The sequence below is a fragment of the Carassius carassius genome, chromosome 24 (assembly GCF_963082965.1).
Source record: "Carassius carassius chromosome 24, fCarCar2.1, whole genome shotgun sequence".
Taxonomy (NCBI): Eukaryota; Metazoa; Chordata; class Actinopteri; order Cypriniformes; family Cyprinidae; genus Carassius; species Carassius carassius.
The window spans coordinates 22,738,183-22,759,039 of NC_081778.1; the positions used below are offsets into that span (position 1 = coordinate 22,738,183).

Consider the following 20,857-nt stretch of genomic DNA (forward strand, 5'->3'; position numbering starts at 1 on the left):
TTTTTTTTAGGCCTTAAGTTTGATAAAATTTAAGACTTTTTAAAACCTGGTTTAACTCTGTATCCAAAAGAATATGCAATAAATGTAATATATAGGACTATTATCTAGGACTATTTCAAAGTCAATTTAAAGATGTAATGATGATAGCAAAATGTAAAAAAAAAAAAAAAAAAAAAAGTAAACAATGTAATATATGACAAAAAAAAAATTATATATCCAGACACAGTATTTCTGAATTATGGATCTACCATGTAATATAAACTATATTAGTATGTAACCTAATCATTAAAGAGTTGAGACTGAATTTTGAAGGCATAGTAGTTGCATTTTAAAAATTGAATGCCTACATCAAGAGACAGGAAAGTTGTTTTTTTATTATGTTTATCAAGGTTGTAGATTTGATGAGATGTTTTAGTGCCATCTACTGTTAAATTAAAAACTCCTTGCTTTATATAGTGTGCAAGATTCCCAGCCTAGTCTTTCAAACTACACTATAGCAGTGAAAGAGAGTCCACTTCATAGATTAAACTGCTGACTGGTTGTCACATGACAAAGTGAGTTTCCACGGTGTACTGATACAAAGACATCATCTTTTCCTCTTAGCCTCAAATCTATAGACGGCTGGAGCAGTTTCGGTCTCCTCACAGACTTTCACTTTCTTAACTTTATCCTGTCAGAGATAAAAGCACAACACAATTGTCACAAAATAATGAAAACCAATTCTGAAATCACGACCAATACTTCATCATAAGACAAGATAAGGTTCTTAAAAACAAGATCATTGGTAAATCCATGCATTGCTAAATTGAAATGATTATAAAAGTACTGAAGTTCCCATGTTGAAGGGGTTTATGTAAAAATGTAGATGAATTTACTTACTTGCAGATCTTTTCTAGTCTGGATCTTTTGACTAATGACAAACATATTTTTTTCTCTGTCAATACGCTGTGAAAGCCTCAGATATTGAAGTTCCCTCTGCTTTGCAAGTTTCTGAGAAAGGGGGATTCAACATGTTAGAAAATGACAAATATGAGAAAGGGTACAATAAATGCAGAGAAGTTAGTTTTAAAAAGTGATTTTTTCACCCTTTATTTACAACAGGATCTGCATTTTCATGGGTTTAAAAATTATTACATAATCAAAATTATGAATAATTTAGACTGTATTTCTAAGTTGTCATGACTACTATTTATACAATTATTAAATTAGTGTAAAATATATAAATTCTTATTCTTATTAAAAATGGGTATATTAATGAAGAAATGATTCAACAGTGCACACACTAAAATACTTAGGTTACATAGGTTATACAAAGCATGCTATACAGTGGCTAAATTACTTTTATTCTCTGAGGATCCACTGCTCCCACAATGCTTTTCTTTTCCAGGGTCTCTATTGTAGGTCTGTTATATGCTCGTCCCACCAATTCAGGTACTGTGTTGAGGTGTGTGGCCAGGTCAAAGCCCTCCACTAGGATTAAAAAAAAAACAGATTTGAAAATATAAAAATGAATAAGCATGCAAACAATAAATAAAGTCTACATAACTAAAGGGTCTGCAGCAATACTGCAAGTGGTCCACCAAGGATCATTTGATCTCAAACTTTTATTCAAATATTCATAAACATACAATCATACAGTATTAAAAGAGCAGGTCATATGCTATTTTAATGTGTCCTAATATTGTGTTGGAGCAACTACAAAAGGTTAAATGCATCTAAGTTCAGAAAACACTGTAATTTTCTCAGAATATACATTTAATATTTGATTTCGAAACGATTCATTCCAAGCAAGTTCAGAGCAAACTCATGGACTTGAAAGCGAAAATCGTCAAATGTTTTTTTTTTTAGTGGTACCATTTCTTTTCACAGCAAAACACTGTTAGCCAGAGATCAGGCACAGTGCCAGAGAACTTTAGTGAAGTGAAAGTGACATTCAGCCAAGTATGGTGACCCATACTCAGAATTCGTGCTCTGCATTTAACCCACCCAAAGTGCACACACACAGAGCAGTGAACACACACACACACACACACACACCCGGAGCAGTGGGCAGCCATTTATGCTGCGGCGCCCGGGGAGCAGTTGGGGGTTCGGTGCCTTGCTCCAGGGCACCTAAGTCGTGTTATTGCCAGCCCGAGATTCGAACCCACAACCCTAGGGTTAGGAGTCAAACTCTCTAACCACTAGGCCACGACTTCCCCAGCAGACTTTAAGCCCTGGAACACAGAACAGCTGTATCACAGGTACATTAACCATATAACTACCGGTGCAGCAAAACAAACAGCAATTTTACTATGATTATAAAAGGGTCTTCAGCACTGCAGGAACCTTTTCATAGTACCAAAACTAACCAGCACAACTGGTACTAACCGTGAAATAAGTAGACATTGATTGGCCAGGCGCATTTCAAATATGCCCTCACCCACCATGATTTAAAACGCTGTGCAAACTTACTGTAAACAATGTGTCAACTTATTTCACAATATGATGAACAGCGATAAATGGACATTCCATGTCCATTATTGTGAAACCCACGAGAGACACAGCTAATTATGGGTTCACAGCTAATTATCAGAAATACTTCAGTAAGACAGTAATATCATGCTTTACCTGGAAACCTAAAGTTGCACTAGGTAAACATCTGATATTAGCACAGAAACATGATATTTTGAGAACTCAATTTAAAATTTACACATAACGTATCAATCTTACTTACAGGTTGTGGCTAGAGATGCTTGTTAGTCCAAATTAAGAAGATTAAAAGCCGAAGAAGATAAAAGCCAGATTATAGAAGCAGTCCTTATTAAGTCCTAATTTTTATTACTAAAATGACATGCAAACAAAAGGTTTGAATCTTATTTCTGTGGTATCCTTGAACACAGTGTCTTCTCAACATGATGTAAACAAACTAACTAGCAGAAGTGTTTGTGGGCAGGTCAGAGTGTTCCTATTTTGCGGGCAGGCGGGATTATGCAAATATGTTACCTTGTGATGCATACCGGTAACAAGGAAAAGATTCGAAAATATGACAACTCGTTAAGGCAATTAAGAATCGACTCTCTCATTTGAGAGACAATATTTTATTTTGTCTCAATAATTTATTTTATTTTATTTTAATACTTTATTTATCATGCACTTTTTGATGAACAACTTTGCATATTGTTTTCATTTAAGGATAGCTACTTTATAAACTGCAAAAGAGATATTCTTCCAAAAACCCATATGACCTGCTCTTTAACTTCACATAAAGCTAAAGTTAAGAAGCTAGAGGCAAATGTTTTGAATCGAACCACATTAATATTTTTAAGTCAAATTAAAATGTAAATCACATCAATAATGATTATTTTACTGGCATAGCAATGTAAGGCACATAAGGTGTATAAATAAATACATTATGATACTCTCTTATTATAAGGTAGGTTTACACTATGTAATAGGTGTAGCTACGCAATATTACGGTACCTTCTTTTTTTGAGTCCACATAAAAAACATGCTTATTTTTCTTTTCTTCATCAACATCAAGAAGGTGGAGCTCTGACTTCATCCTTTCGATTTTCTGAAAAATAAAAACATTTAAGCCATTATTCTCCACTTTAAAGGGATGAAGCCACAAATAAACAGATAAATAGGAAGAATCAGCCCTACCTTCATCTCCGACACTCGCTTCATTTCCACATATCTGATGTCCTGGGTCCTCATCACCTTCTTCTGCTCCTCTGTCATTGTTTCGTCTTTTGGTTTGATCACGTGAACTCCATCCTGAACAGTAGTAGAATGAGCAGAGGATTCACAAACCTCATTGCTCCCATTTCAGTTTAAGATAGTTGAATGCAGTAGCAGTTCTAAGAGGTGACAAACCTTTAAATGGTTGTGTATCATTTTAAAGTGAAATTCGTCAGGGTTCTTATCCATTGCCTTCTTGCGCAAGGCCGTGAGGGTCTTCTGTTTCCGATGGTAGTCACTGGATAACAAATAACATGTTGTACACAGCGGATTGTAAACTCTACTGAAATCATTAGGTGCAGTATTTCAACTATATTCCAATGTCAAACCAATCTGAAGTAAAACTATAATGGCCTTCATCTTATAAACTGATCAGTTACATCTAAACTCATTGTTATTATCCTGTACCAGTATATTATATTTACCACTATCCTGATTATGATCTCTTATATTCACTACTCTCTTTACTAAGGCTCTCAAAAGACACACACAGAGACACATATATCTATATTTTTATATACTTATAGTTGAGATCAAAATTAGAACAACCTACAATTTCCTAAATTTCAAGGTCACTGCTTAGTCCTCTTTGAAGTTATCCAAATAGGAGCAGAAGGGCTTTTTTTTAAAGCATATTTAATAAATTAATTTTATTCTGCAGCAAGTGTCATGGTTTGAGGGAAGTTTTCTGCGGATAAAAGGCATGGTGAATGCAAACGTTTATCAGGACATCCTTCAGCAAGATGCAGTACTTTCCCTGCAGGCATCTCCCAATCATCTAGAAATTTTCATGCAGGAATATGTCCCCGTCACACCTCAAAACAGGTAAAGCACAAAGCAGTTCCTTGAAGCTGAGAACACTGAAATAATGAAATGGCCGGGCCAGAGTCCTGAGCTAAACCCAACTGAAAATCTCTGGGAAAATCCTTGGAAACAAAGTTATTGCTAAGAAACCCACTACAGTTACCAAAATATTGACTGGAAAAAGAGTGGACCAAGATCACACCAGCGCAGTCTCAGAAACTAGTGATGCCCAACGGCTGCAGATGTGCTCAAGTCATTCAAAGCAAGGGCCTCTACACTTCCAACTAATTTCTGACATCTGTAACCCTCTAAACTTTCAGTTATAATCATCTTTCGTGCTACAGTGATTACTGTTCTCTAAATTTCTATCACTGTGTTTTCCACAAATTAAAGTTGTTGTTTTAAATGCCTTGGTTATTTTGTCACACATGTTAGTATAATAGTTGAATACCCACAGCTAATATTCCTTCAAATTTTGAGCAATGAAAATTAACAATATTTCAACAACAACAACAAAATCAAGTATTTACAGATTGTTCTCTAACTGTATTATATATACTCATTTATTTCAAATGTTTAATTTTCAATAAATGTGTTTTCTTGTTTACAAAACTTTTAATTGACATCTCTTATAGGAGAGCATCCAAATCAGTAAACCTAAAACTATAAAAAAAAATAATTAAGTTGTGTTATTTCTTACTCTGCACGAAGTTTGTAATCCTTCTTCTTCTCCAGTAGTCCCAAATGTTTCCTGAAACCGAGCTGAGATGGTAGAAAAGTCACGTTAACAAACAAGAAATGCGAAAGCTAAACCTTCTCATTCACTGTTAGGGAAAGCTAAAGTAACGTTAGCCATAGGATATCAGTAAAACTCGCTTTAACGTTACCTGGTTAATTTGCCACCATAACTACATACTTACATTAATATGTCAGATTAAATATAATAATACACTGTTTCAACAGTTCGAGTCATTTTACAACAATAGCTATTTAGCAAGGCAGCACACGAGTTACCAGTACGTTATGTTTAATCTTACCTGTGATCGCTCTTTGTGGTCTCGTTGTTTAGATTTTAAGGCTTTTCGAAAGGAAGACATGGCTGTAAATATCTAAAAATCAAATCCAGTTGTGACTGATGGGAGAAAAAGCCTAGACACGAACTAGTTACACGGCACAATCTCGAATGTATGGTTCTTAACTCACGTGGATACGATGGTACACACTAGCGTGTTATTTCTCGGCAGCAGATTCGCGGGTAAGATTTTTTTTCAAGCACATTAATATTAACAATATTTGGACGTTATATAAAATAGAAGTAAAAAAAAAAAATAATTATATGTATATATATATAATGTAGTGATAGCGAAAGTTATTCATAAATTATTAAATTATTAATTATTAAAAAAATATATAAGTCTACAGTAGCCTATATTCATCAGTATTAATTTAACAGAGTAAGCGCGGCAACTGAACAACAATATAGTTATTTACGCTGTATGCCTACTTTTAATGTAGAATAAATGTTGCTCGACACAAACTGTGTCGACAGCAGATGGCAGTGTCCTCCACTGCATATCACCCACTCGCTTCGTCCAAATAGATCCTTTAAAATTTGAAAGTTCGTCGTAGTCAAAATGGTTTTTGACTCCAATAAATGTTATGTTTTCAAATCCAATCATTCAATCTTGTTCCAAAAACTGCACTTTCTGAGAGTCACAAAGCTCCAATACCAAGCTGTATCTGACACTGAGTATAGGCTACACCACAACATTAGCTTTATATGGCCATCTAATCAGTGACATCCATTAGAGGAGTTGTCTGCTGTTTTCTATAAGGAAGATAGCCAGGCTCACAGCAGGGAAGAACTCAATAACAAACCTTGGGTGCTGAGACACTTAGTTTATATATCCTGGCCAGTGTATTGACACTAAATAACTTCAATGATAATGACAGCCGCAATCTGCCAAGGAGATTGGTTAACACTAACAAATAATAATTGGTGTTTCTCAGACTTTAAAGGGTGTCCTACTCCACACTTATGAAAATTAACCATGGTTTTATTACAGTAAAACTTAGTGATTACCATTTGTATAATCACAATTTTATAAATACCACCCAGATAGCACATGTACGTCTGCAAGATGTCTGTTAAAGATCGCTTAATCTGGAAGTATCTTCTGTGTAGAAACATTTGATGGATGTCTTGAAGATTTAATTTTTACATTCATTCAGAAATAGCCATTTGATGTGTCAAAACATGTGGGGCATGGGATATAAGCTAGGGCAGATTTGAAATAACAACCAGCTTTTCTTCTTGCAAAAAACAAAAACTGTGGATTACTCAGAAATACAGAACATCATGTTCTGGTGCTGCAAGTCTTTTCCATTGTGTTTTTTAAGAGGAAATTACAAAATAAAACACTCACATTTCAGTTTGAGGAACCTCAAATTGAACACTTAAGTCTTTTCATTTATACTTTAACTGAATAAGGACAAAGGCAATGTATTACCTCATAGGACATTTCTATCCTTTATTTTCCCCTTTTATGTTTGAAAAAAAATCTGATGTGTGAGATTTGCAGAACAGCTTCTTCACTGAGAAGGAAACCCTTCTTTATGCAAGACACATAAAACCCACCATAAAGTGACCCACTGGACATTTCCTACAGAAAATGAACCACAGTAAAGCATGTAAAAAATAAATAAAATAAAATAAAATCAGATTTAAAGTATTTCCCTGACTGAATTTTAATAAGATTTTATATGTTTCTCAAAAAAAAAAAAAATAATAATAATAATATAATAATATATATATATATATATATATATATATATATATATATATATATATATATATATATATATATATATATATATACAAACCCGATTCCAAAAAAATTTGGACAATGTACAAATTGTGAGTGAAAAAGGAATGGAATAATTTACAAATCTCATAAACTTATATTTTATTCACAATAGAATATAGATAACATATCAAATGTTGAAAGTGAGACATTTTAAAATGTCATGCCAAATATTGGCTCATTTTGGATTTCATGAGAGCTACACATTCCAAAACAGTTGGGACAGATAGCAATAAGAGGCCGGAAAGGTTAAATCAACATATAAGGAACAGCTGGAGGACCAATTTGCAACTTATTAGGTCAATTAGCCTTTTGCCGAGCCCTGCCCCCCTTAGTTACTGTTGATACTTCCGACAAACAAATGGTCAAACACGACCAGCGCGACAGATTGCCATGACGGGAAGAGGTACACCCGTGCGTGTCAGTGACCTTTTTTGGAGTAATACCTCCGCGATATCCTCCAGATCGAGGCAAAAGGGGTTACAGTGGTGGAGGATCGGTAGTCCCACGCGGACGGAGGATGGTCGGAGAGATGGCAGAGGGAAGTGATGTTTCAGGAAGTGAAATCGGAATGGAAGTAGGTGCCGGTGGCGGGGAAAATGAAAAAGATGGTATATGGCATACTCAGAAAGTTAGGCGAAAACGTAAAAAGACTAGAAAGTTAACTGAATCGTCTCAGTCTGATAAAGCTGAGGTACACAGTGCAGGAGAAGTAGAAGTAGCAACGGAGTTTAAAGTAGTTGTGAAATTGGTTAAAGAGGGCGAGTCGTTTAGTAAGTTGAATCCGGTTAAGCTTACAAAAGAGATTAACACACTGGTTGGAAAAGTGAAATGTGCAAAAGTCTTGCGGGACGGGTCTTTGTTAATCATCTGTAATGATGCCAAACACAAAGAGAGAGCACTCAGTTTGAGTAAAGTTTTGGGTGAAAATGTAAGTGGAAAATTGCTTGACAGTGGAAAGTATTTGCGTGGGGTCATTACAGGCATTCCACCTGAAGTCCCAGTCGAAGAAATTAAATCCAATGTATCGGGAGGGAAGGTTGTAGAAGTTAGACGACTAAAAATGAACAGAAATGGGGAAAGGAGTGATAGTTTTTCAGTCATGTTGAAGTTTGAAGAGAGGGTTCTACCAGATAAAGTCTGTGTTGGTTACATGAGTTATGGTGTTAGGCCGTTTATCCCTCCACCACTTCGATGTTTTAAATGTCAAAAGTTTGGACATGTCGCAGCAGTATGTAAGGGGAAGCAGAGGTGTGGGAGATGTGCCGGGGATCATGAATATGGGAAGTGTGAGGAAGGAGCTGCCTTGAAATGTTGTAACTGTGGAGGTGAGCATAGCTCAGCTTATAGGGGATGTACAGTTAGCAAAAGAGCTGAAGAAGTACAGAAGGTTAAAATCCAAACTGGGGTCTCATTTGCGGAAGCGGCTAGGAAAGTACCTGCTCAGCCAATTGTACAGGTGAACAAAACAATGGCTGTAGAGGCATGTAGTTCAGCTTGTCAAGGATGCAGTAAAATCAAAGAAGATACTCTTCTCATGAGAAAAGATAACTTTGTTTTGTTCATGGTAGAGATTATTAATTGTACTGCTCAAGCTGAAAGGAAGACGGAAAAAATTCAAATAATTGTAAAAGCAGCGCAGAAGTACCTCGGTTTTAAAAATACTAGCTGGGAATTAGTGGAAGAGAGATTAAATGAGAGTCAATTTTCATCCCAACCTCAAACATGGAGTGGTGTACCGTCTGTCTCATGATAATTATCCTCCAGTGGAATGCAAGAAGTCTCATTAGTAATGGTCAAGAGTTTAAGAAGTACATCTCTGATTTGGAAGATAGGCCCCATATAATATGTATTCAGGAGACATGGCTCAAACCTCAGTTAGATTTTATTATTCAAGGTTACACAGCAATAAGAAATGATAGGAAGGATAGACAAGGTGGGGGAGTAGCAACATTTGTTCAAGATGGTCTGAGGTATAAAGTTGAAAATATGGGGCAGGAATATGAATCAGTAGTTGTTAAAATCTGGATAGGTAATGATCAAGTTTCAGTGGTTAATTTTTATAATCCTAGTAAGAGGTTGAGTATTGAGGACCTAGGTGCTGTAAGTGGACAGAGTCAAGGAAAGATAGTGTGGTGCGGTGATTTTAATTCTTATAATGTATTATGGGGAAGCCTGAATACAGATGCAAATGGTGTGATTATTGAGGAGTTCCTTGAATTGAATTCGCTTGTTTGCATTAATGATGGTAGAGGTACAAGATATGATTGTTGTAGAAACACAGAGAGTTATTTGGATTTAACATTTATATCGAGTGGAATGGCAGGTATTACATCATGGGAGGTGTTAAGTGAATTACCTATGGGTAGTGATCACTTCCCTATAATTGTAACAGTTGGAATTGATGTAATTAAAGAAGACGAAGTGCGGGTACCGAGATGGAGGTTAGATAAAGCCAACTGGGAATTATTTCAAGTTTTAGCTGAGAGGAAGTGTGGTGAATTAGATGAAAGGTGTTTGAAGGATGTGGAATTATTTAACTCTGAATTTGTGTCTAATATTCTTCAGGTGGCTGAGGTTTCAATCCCAAAGACTGGTGGAAGAGGAGTTAAAAAGTCTGTACCATGGTGGAATGAGCAGTGTAGTGCTGCAATTAAACAGAGAAGTAAGGCATTTAAGCAGGTAAGGAAGAATCATACACTTAAGGCTTTAGTCCAGTATAAGAGAGCACAGGCTGTTGTTAGAAGGACTGTTAGAGCTGCAAAAAAGGCTTTCTGGAGGGAATATTGTAATACTATTGGGAGAGAAACTAAGTTGTCAGATGTATGGGGAGTTGTTAGGAAAATGAATGGTGTAAAAAGGAATCATTCTATGCCTGTTTTGCTTTGTAATGGGCAGACTGCTGTTAGTAATAAAGAAAAAGCAGAGTTGTTGGTGGAGACTTTAGTTAAAGTACACAGTTCTGAGAAATTGTCAGATACTGTAAAGTGCTGTAGAGAGGAGGCTTTAGCTGAAAATCCAGGAGTTATTGTTCGGAAAAGAATCACAAGTCGGGATCTTGATATGCCTTTTTCAATTTTTGAATTGAAGAAGGCTGTATATAATGTGAAACAATCTACACCTGGCAAGGATGGTATTTGCTACTCTATGCTTGGACATTTAACTGACAGATCTCTTAATGTTGTCCTGAAGCTTTTCAATCTGGTTTGGGAAACAGGAAGGATTCCTGGTGGGTGGAAACAGGCAGTTATAGTGCCAGTGCTGAAGCCTGGTAAGAGTGCAACTGACCCTTCTAATTACAGGCCCATTGCGCTTACCTCACAGTTAGGGAAAACGATGGAGAGAATAGTAACAGATAGGCTGACATATTATATGGAAAGTAAAAACTTGTTCTGTCCTTTTCAAAGTGGTTTTCGTAAGGGAAGAAATACGATGGATGCAATTTTATGTTTGGAGTCAGAAGTGAGAAAAGCCCAGACAAACAAAGAAATAGTGGTTGCTGTCCTCTTTGATATAGAGAAAGCTTACGATATGTTGTGGAAGGAGGGATTGTTGATGAAGTTTGAGAAACTTGGTATTGGAGGTAAGCTTTATAATTGGGTACTGGATTTTTTATTTGGAAGAGAAATTGAGGTTAGAGTTGGCACGGCATATTCTAGTACATATGCTGTAGAGAACGGTACACCGCAAGGGAGCGTCTGCAGTCCAGTACTTTTTAACATAATGATAAATGACATTTTTGATAGAATTGACGGAAGTATAGGCAAGTCTTTATATGCAGATGATGGAGCCCTTTGGGTGCGGGGACGTAATCTAAAGTACCTGGGAAAGAAGATGCAGGATGCAATTGTGGTGGTGGAGGAATGGGCTAATAAGTGGGGCTTCAGAATGTCTGTTACTAAAACTCAAGTTATTTGTTTTTCAAGACGACATAAAGACATTACATTAAAACTTTATGAACAAAAGTTGGAACAGGTGAGTGTTGTGAGGTTTTTGGGAGTTATATTTGACGAGAAACTTACCTGGAAGCAGCATATAGAGTATGTTCAAAGTAAGTGTAAAAAAGTTAATAATTTGTTGAGGTGTTTGTCTGGTCAGAACTGGGGAGCTGCAAGAGGAGCATTGTTGAGGATTTATCAGTCTCTCATGAGGTCTTCACTTGATTATGGCTGTTTATCATATATGGGAGCAGCTGAAAGTCACTTAATTAGGTTGGACAGAGAACAATCACAAGGGTTGCGTATTTGCTGTGGAGCTTTTAGAACGTCTCCTGTTGCTGCTTTGCAGGTTGAGTCTGGAGAACTTCCGATGCGGTTAAGGAGAGTTAAGCTAATGTATGCGTACTGGGTCAATCTCCAGGGTCATAGCTGTGTTCACCCAGCAAAAGCTGTGTTGCAGGATTGTTGGGAACATCAGAAGTCTAACTACTATAGCTTTGGGTGGATTGGAGATATTAAAGCCCAGAATGTAGGCCTGATGCAATTTAAGTTCAGTTCGACTGTACCATGTTCATCTATACCTCCATGGATGTTTGTTATGCCAGTAGTGGACTTGCAGCTACAACTGGCATTGAAAAAGGAAAGTAGCGGTACCCCAGAATGGCTTGTTGTTCAAAATTATTTTGAGCAGTTTAAAGAACACCTTGTACTGTATACTGATGGGTCTAAAGATCCCAACAATGGCAGAACAGGAGCGGCAGTGAGTATTCCACAGTATAACATCAAAATTAAAAGAAGAACATCTGACTATCTTTCAGTGTATACTGTGGAACTCACTGCCATTGTTTTAGCTCTTAATTGGTTGCTTATGAGTTGTATTGGGGGCATAAACAGAGCAGTAGTTGCCTCGGACAGTCAAGCTGCATTATTGAGCATAAAAACTGGAAAGTCATGCAGACTAGATCTATTATACAAAATATACCATATGTTGTTTCAGCTGCATAGTGAGAATGTTTGTGTTCAGTTTGTTTGGGTCCCTGCCCATGTAGGTGTTGATGGAAATGAAGAGGTGGATATTCTAGCTAAACAGGCCTTGAAATTGGATGTGGTTAACATCAATGTCCCTATGTGCAAAGCTGAAGGAAAATCTATTATTCAGGAAAAAGTGATTGGGATGTGGCAAGAGCAGTGGGATAGTAATGACACTGGCAGACATCTTTACTGTGTGCAAAGAAATGTGGGAGGGGGTAGATCTAGGGATGGAAGTCGGAGAGAAGAGGCAGTGTTGACACGTTTAAGGATTGGCCATTCAGGTCTCAATAGATCTTTGTTCCGTATAGGGAAACATCAGACAGGAGTTTGTGATTATTGCGGACAGCCAGAAACAGCTGAACATGTCCTAATAGAGTGTAATAATTACATGGAAGAGCGTAGTTGTTTAACATCAGTCCTATATAAAGAAGGGAAAGCGCTTACTTTAGTTAATCTATTAGGAGATGTATCTAAAAGTGTTAAAAATCAAGTTATGAGGTTTCTCAAAAATACGGGGTTGTTCTACCGAATTTAATATGTAAATATTTATATCATAGGAATGCGCATAGGTGAATAATTCCCTCTGACTATTCTCGACGACCACACTCATATCCGGTAGGTGGCGGTAAATGCACCTTAAGTTGGTCTGCCAACCGCCAGTTAAACTCTAAAAGAAGAAGAAGAAGAAGAAGGGGTTACAGTATGCCGTGGAGGGAAAAAAAGCGAAATCTGAGAAACACCATGACCTGTACCTCAAATGCAACCAGCACAGCCTTGTGTACCAGTCATGCTCTTGCACTGCCGGGAAAGTTCTCTTTCATATGTTATGGTCTATTATTGTCTATTGCGAGTAGCTATTTTTATTATTATCTTGGTGAGTAAAGGTTTTAAAAATGATAACTAAATACTAATTGAGTCTTAAATGCATAATGTAGACATATAGGCTAGCCTATATACTGTAGGCTAATGTTGGCATTATTCTTTTATTAAATTTCAGCTGCTATGGCGAAGCAAATAAGTCTTTATCTTAATTAATTTCATTATTGCCAAATACCCATCTTAATTTAGAAATTTATCTTAATTAAAATTAAGAAAGACTCGTTTTTATTGGTGCGTTGGCCTATTTATAGGCTAAATGAGTCTATACCTAGGGCTATTTAGAGTTCTGAGATATTACGATGTCACAGAGGACTTATTTTATTTCTTTGTTAAAACTTCCAAGTGGCCTATTACGTTAGTAATGTATAAATTATGTTAAAACATGTATAAATGACTCATTCTTGACAAAAGGCAAAAGAGCTGTGTGCGTGCGTACATTTGAATAATGTCGGGCTGTAAACGGGTTCGGGCTTTTAAAAAGCTGTCAATCAAAATGTACTTGTCTGGCTCGGGCCGAAATTTGTCGGGCTTGGGTCTAACTTTTAAGGCCCGATTACAGCTCTATTCTAGTGTCCGATTTACAAACGCTGTGGGCGCACCGCTTCACCATCTTGCTTGGAGTCAAAGTTTGTCGGAACTGCCTCACATAGTAACGGTTGCTATGATGTGTGATTGGACAATGGCCGTTTTGGGGGAGGGGCCGGCAAAAGGCTAATTGGCAACATGATTGGGTATAAAAAGAGACTCTCAGAGTGGCAGTGTCTCAGAAGCCAAGATGGGCAGAGGATCACCAATTCCCCTAATGCTGCGGCGAAAAATAATTGAGCAATATCAGAAAGGAGTTTCTCAGAGAATAATTGCAAAGAGTTTGAAGTTATCATCATCATCTACAGTGCATAATATCATCCAAAGATTCAGAGAATCTGGAACAGTCTCTGTAAGAATCAAAATTTGAAGTTCGTTTTGGAAAACTGGGATGCCATGTCATCCGGACTAAAGAGGACAAGGACAACCCAAATTGTTATCAGCGCTCCGTTCAGAAGCCTGCATCTCTGATGGTATGGGGTTGCATGAGTGCGTGTGGCATGGGCAGCTTACACATCTGGAATTGCACCATCAATGCGGAAAGGTATATCCAAGTTCCAGAACAACATATGCTTCCCATTCAGGGAAGACCTGACATTTTGTGCATCATAAAGAGGAAAATGCGACAAAGACCTAAGACAGTTAAGCAACTAGAAGCCTGTATTAGACAAGAATGGGACAACATTCCTATTCCTAAACTTGAGCAACTTGTCTCCTCAGTCCCCAGACGTTTGCAGACTGTTATAAAAAGAAGAGGGGATGCCACACAGTGGTAAACATGGCCTTGTCCCAACTTTTTTCACTTTAAAATTTTTTTAAAACTTTAAAATCAACTTATTTTCCCCTTAAAATGATACATTTTCTCAGTTTAAACGTTTGATACGTCATCTATGTTGTATTCTGAATAAAATATTGAAATTTGAAACTTCCACATTGCATTCTGTTTTTATTCACAATTTGTACAGTGTCTCCACTTTTTTGGAATCAGGTTTTTATATAGCCTAGATCTATATATATATACACACAAAACCTGTGTTTAAGAGAGTGCAGAATGTCAAATGGACAAAATGAGGAGTTATAGGTTTATGATATCTTGAGAGTTTCTGGAATGCCCTCACCTGACAGATATATTACTGATAGGTTTTAAATATAGGCCTAGGCTGTAATGGCATGTTATGGCCACAGTGGGGCACTGAAGATTTTTGAAGTGTAGAGTGATTACGAGGAAGAAGAAGAATAAAAGTTATCTGCTTACATCCTGATAGTTGTGTCCTTGAATACAAAGTTATAGAGGTACAATACATGGTGTCAGAGACGAATAACCCACGACAGTCTAGTGGTACAGACAAGAAGTCGGAGCAGCTTTAATGGTGTGTAGAGTGAAAACGCGGGACCTGTAGAGCAAGAGAAAGAGCGAGTCGGCGAGAGCAATAACAGCTAGGGGCAAGCTAAAAGCACACAGGATGGACCACATATTCACTATCACACCACCGGGATCATTCGACTTTGAGCCAAGCTCGTGGCCCGCATGGATCAAAAAGGTTTGAACGCTTCAGAATGGCGTCTGGACTGAAAGAAAAAGACGGCGCATACCAGGTGAATTCTCTCATCTATACAATGGGGGATAAAGCTGAAGATATTCTGAGCTCACTGCAGTTGACGGATGAGAAAGAAAAGGACTTTGACGAGGTAAAAAAAGCCTTTGATGAACATTTTGTAGGAGCACATAATGTAATTTACGAACAAGCCAAGTTCAATCAAGACGTCGGCGAATCTGCAGAAAACTTTATCACCGCAGTGCACAAGTTAGCTGAACATTGTAAATATGGCGTCTTACGTGATTAAATGATTTGAGATAGAATTGTTGTTGGCATACGTGATGCTTAATTGTCTGAAAAACTTCAGCTCAACCCAAAGTTGGATTTAGCTACAGCTATAGTTCAAGTGAGGCAGCACGAGGAAGTGAAAAAGCAACAAGCTGTTCTGCGGTCAGCTGATTCACCAGGACAAATGGATGCACTGTCTCATAACAGTAAAAGTCTGGCTCATAGATAAAAATCTTTCCAACACGGAAGCTATTCTCAGCCTCAGCCTACCTCATCAAAGCCAAAACAGTGTGGGAAGTGTGGTAAAACCCCAAAACATTCATGGACTGAATGCCCAGCAAAAGACGTTGAGTGTAGAAAATGTCAAAGGGGACACTTTGCGGCAGTGTGCAGATCAGCTCAAAAGATGGATTCAATTGAAGTGGATGAGGCGGCTTATCTGGGTGCGGTTGACTATCCACAGTCATCCACATGGACTGAAATACTCACCATAAATGGCAACCCGTTGCGCTTTAAAGTAGACACAGGTGCGTCTGTGACGGCTATTCAAGAAACAGAATTCAAACAGGATAGATATGGCAGACACTCAGCGCCGTGCAGACCCCTGCTGGGCCCCGCCAACCAACCTCTGGACGTAAAAGGGCAAGTGCATGCGGTCATTCAGAGAGGGGACAGAAAGATTGAGGAGGAGGTTTTCATCGTCAAGGACCTGACCATACCCTTATTGGGCTTCCCAGCTATCCCCAGACTACAGATGATCCCTCAGCTCAATAGCATTGACGATGCAGAAAAACACTTTCACTCCACTTACCCCGAGGTATTTAAAGGTCTGGGTAACCTTAAAGGGGAGTATAAAGATAAGCTGAGAGACAACACGGCACCCTATGCCCTCTCGGCTCCGTGACGTGTGGCCATTCCTCTCCGGGCCAAAGTCAAAGAGGAACTAGACCGTATGGAGAAGATGGGGGTCATAGCTCGGGTAGAAGAACCGACTGAATGGTGTGCGGGCATGGTCCCCATAGTGAAAACATCTGGGAAAATTCGTATTTGCGTGGATTTAACCCGTCTGAATGAGAGCGTCATCAGAGAGAGACACATCTTACCGGCAGTGGATGAGACACTGGCCAAGCTGGAAGAAGCCAGAGTCTTCACAAAGCTTGACGCGACATCAGGCTTCTGGCAGGTCCCACTCCACAAAGACTCCATGCTGTTAACTACGTTCATCACACCAGGGGGGGCGCTATTTATTCAAAAGGTTTCCTTTTGGTATATCATCGGCACCCGAACACTTTCAAAAGAGGATTTCTCAACTGATTGATGGTGTTGACGGAGTCCTATGTCATGCTGATGATGTCCTGGTCATAGGAAAAGACCGGGCAGAACACGACGACAGACTGCTCAGGGTGCTACAGAAATTCAGAGAGGTTGGGCTCACTCTAAATGAGAAATGCCAGTTTGCCCTGACAGAGATCCGTTTCCTGGGTCATGTCATAAATTCTCAGGGCATCAGAGCTGATCCAGGAAAAATAAAGGCAATCTTGGAGATCCCAGAGCCAAAAGATGTGGCGGATGTTCACCGTTTCATGGGCATGGTGAACTTTGTAGGCAAATTTTCTTTGCCAGATCTGACAAAGCCCATTTGTGACCTGTTGAAGACGGAGAACAGCTGGACATGGGGAGCACCCCAACAGAAAGCATCCCTGGAGACAAAAAAGGAATTGGGATCAGAGACCAAGGTAGAGCCCAAATCACGAAACCATGGTATCGGCGGATGCTTCGTCATATGGACTCGGAGGTGTCCTGACACAAAAATAGACAGACGGAGAGTGGAAACCTGTCGTCTTTATTTCTAGAAGTCTGAGCAAAGCCGAATCAAGATATGCCCAGATAGAAAAGGAGGCTTTGGCTGTGAACTGGGCATGTGAGCACTTGCGTGGATACTTGAGTGGACTGGACTTTACCATAAGAACTGATCACAAGCCTCTCATAACACTTCTGGAATCCAGAGCACTAGATGACCTCCCGCTGAGGATTAACAGACTATTGCCAGACTTACAGCTGTGTTTGCCAGATATGGATGCCCAGAAGTACTTGTCACGGACAATGTTTCGCAATTCTCCTGTCACGATTTTGCTCAGTTTGCACAGGATTATGACTTCGCCCATGTGACAAGCAGTCCCCGTTACCCCCGCAGCAATGGGGAGGCTGAACGGGCCGTTAAAACAGTGAAGTCTCTCTTAGTGAAAGAGGGAGATTTCCACAAAGCTCTGCTGGCCTACAGGGCCACTCCATTGTCACACGGGAGCTCCACAGCACAACTGCTGATGGGGAGGAGAATTAGAACACCAGTCCGCATATCATCGGAGCAGTTACAACCACAGTGGCCCGATCTTGAGAGGTTCAGAGAAAAGGACACAGTGTTGAAATTGCAACAGCAACAAACGTTCAATCGGAGACACCGTACTCAAACCTTACCACCTCTCCAGCCTGGACAGCATGTGTGGATCAAACCCACACACACAAAAGGGACTGTTGTTTGTCAGGCACAGACACCACGCTCATACGAGGTGGAGACCCTGGAGGGAGGACGGCTGCGACGCAACCGTTCACATCTCAGGGAAGTTCCAGTGCCTCCAGCATCAGGTGATATGACGGTGACTAGGTCAGGGAGACTGTCTAAGGCTCCTGAGAGACTGGACCTTTGAATATGAAAGACATGTATATACACCACAGAGGATAAAAAAAAAAAAGTAATTTTCTGTTTGAAAAGTGAAATGTTCATTAGAAAAGTCATGTTCTGATTTATTGAATTTTCCAGTTAATTTAGGATAAGGTCTACAAAAAGGGCTACTGTTCATTTCTCTTTGAACGCTTTTAAGTTTGAAAAAGGATTTGAAGAAACTCGTAAAATCATAAGTTAAGTGAGTGAAATAACTAAGTAGCCATACTGTTGAAGGTATTGCGTTATTTAAAGGTTCTGTTAAAACAGTTAAAACACTTAAACTTTCATCTAAAAAGGGGAGATGTAATGGCATGTTATGGCCACAGTGGGGCACTGAAGATGTTTGAAGTGTAGAGTGATTACGAGGAAGAAGAAGAATAAAAGTTATCTGCTTACATCCTGATAGTAGTGTCCTTGAATACAAAGTTATAGAGGAACAATACATAGGCATTTAAAAATCACACAAATAACATAATGTTACTGGTCAGTAACTGAGCTCAATACCTTGGAATGTCTTTCTTAACCAATGTAAGGTTCTATACACCGAGGGTGTAATACAAATCAATAGGTGCTCTTGTATGAATTATATTGTAGATCTTAAATCAGGTTTCATCTCATTTTTTTATTTAATTTTATGCATTTAGCAGACGCTTTTATCCAAAGCGACTTACAGTGCATTCAGGCTAACAGTTTTTACCTAACATTTTTGAGTGTTATATTCAAGTAATGGATGTAGTTTGCTTTATTAAAGTTTTACAAGTTGGCAGATGTAAAAGTGGTGGATAGTCTGGATTGTGGGAAATCTAATTTACGTTTCACTCCTGTGTCAGAGAGAAAGGTTTTTGAGGAGTAAATTTTAAAATCGAGAAAACCATTTAACAGATTTAAAACTTATAATTGCAGGTTTTACCAAGGATGTTAACAGCACCATCTGAACCCTATCCTTCCAGGAAGAGGCCTCTCTTGAATGTTTGGTTCTCTCAAAATGTAACCACAAAATCCTGTAAAGAGTGGATATGGGACAATTAACACTCACCCCAATATTTACCTTACCCAGTTTGAGCTGGCAGTACAAAATGTAGTGTTGTAGTACTCGAGACCAGTGTTGGTCTCATGTGATGATCTTCCTGCTTTAAATGCAATCAACTTTCTAATTTTAATTCTTTTGAAATTGCTGTCCCCAATCAGAATTTAATGTTGAATTGTGTCACAAATTTCACCAAAATTAATACAAATGCCCCCCAAAAATAGAAGATATGATTGCAAGAAATTAATTGTATGAGATCTTGTTTTTATACTAATTAAGAAATATCACAAGAGCAAGAGTGCAAAGATTATTATTATTATTATTTATTCGTTTTTTTTTTGTGATTGAGTTTGATTGGTAACAGCTCTAAATAGTGTCTTAATATTCTGGTTGTATTTATTAATTAAATATTGATATTTTTCAGGCAATAAATGTGGATCTTTTAGAATTTCAGGAATGTGTGTATGGTCTTTTTTTCAGGGATAAAAGGAATGATTATCATAAGCAGTTGTAATGGAGGTATTTCACAATTTACACTTGATTACATTTGGTGTAATTTGATAATCCTTTCTTTTAAACTGTTAAAGAGGGCAATAAAAGCTCAATGGCATTAGAGTTCTGACGCTGAGAATCAGACTTCTTGAACATCATAACGTTTAAGAGAAAAACATGAGGTCTCTTTCTTGGTATGGGTGTAATTTAATGAATTTGAATTACATATGAACTCTTTGGTAAGGTCATTCAAGAGGCCACTAAATACCTCTTCTGAGACAATCATTGAGTTTATGTATTCTTAGCTAATCATGGATAAGTCAACTCAAGATACAGTAACTAATTTAGTTTCAGTTATATAACCTCTGATAAATTTCTGATGTTTTCTGCGGATACCTGAATTAGTACATGAACAAAGTCACTTTCTTGACAGTGGCTCTTATTACAGTACATTACAAACATTAATGTAACATTTCAAGACTCTCTCCACCTTCAATACCACGACTTAGGTACCCTTGAGCAAGGCATCGAACCCCCAACTGCTCCCCGGGCGCCGCAGCATAAATGGCTGCCCACTGCTCCGGGTGTGTGCTCACAGTGTGTGTGTGTGTGTTCACTGCTCTGTGTGTGTGCACTTAGGATGGGTTAAATGCAGAGCACAAATTCTGAGTATGGGTCACCATACTTGGCTGAATGTCACATCACTTTCACTTTCACATTACCACACAGTGAAAACTCATCATGTAACACTTACGCCTTTGTTATTTTCATAGCAAACTTTTGTAAATATCATGTGTCAATATGATATGTCAAACTGATGTCATCAGAGAAGTAATTCCATTCCAGAGTGGAAGCAAAATGTTCAGATTTGGATTACCAAGACAAATTTATTTATTTATTATTATTATTTACTTGCACGGATACATTTTCACCTCAAGAATAGCAATGAGCACTAACAAAATGAA

The 20,857-nt window shown here is 38.2% G+C and overlaps 2 protein-coding genes across 2 annotated transcripts in view; both read right to left on the bottom strand.

Moving 5' to 3' along the window:
• LOC132103207 (protein dopey-1-like) overlaps positions 1–20,857 on the bottom strand; it is a 430,292-nt gene that overhangs the window by 377,500 nt on the left and 31,935 nt on the right. The window lies entirely within an intron of this gene.
• Positions 437–5,784, bottom strand: LOC132103679 (probable U3 small nucleolar RNA-associated protein 11). Its single transcript, XM_059508777.1, has 9 exons — positions 5,731–5,784; positions 5,565–5,636; positions 5,228–5,289; positions 3,859–3,961; positions 3,646–3,759; positions 3,463–3,556; positions 1,340–1,470; positions 880–990; positions 437–670 (listed from the first exon to the last, which is right to left on the bottom strand). Exons 2-9 carry the CDS (start codon positions 5,622–5,624, stop codon positions 587–589), a joined length of 759 nt encoding a protein of 252 aa, XP_059364760.1. The 5' UTR covers positions 5,625–5,636; positions 5,731–5,784; the 3' UTR covers positions 437–586.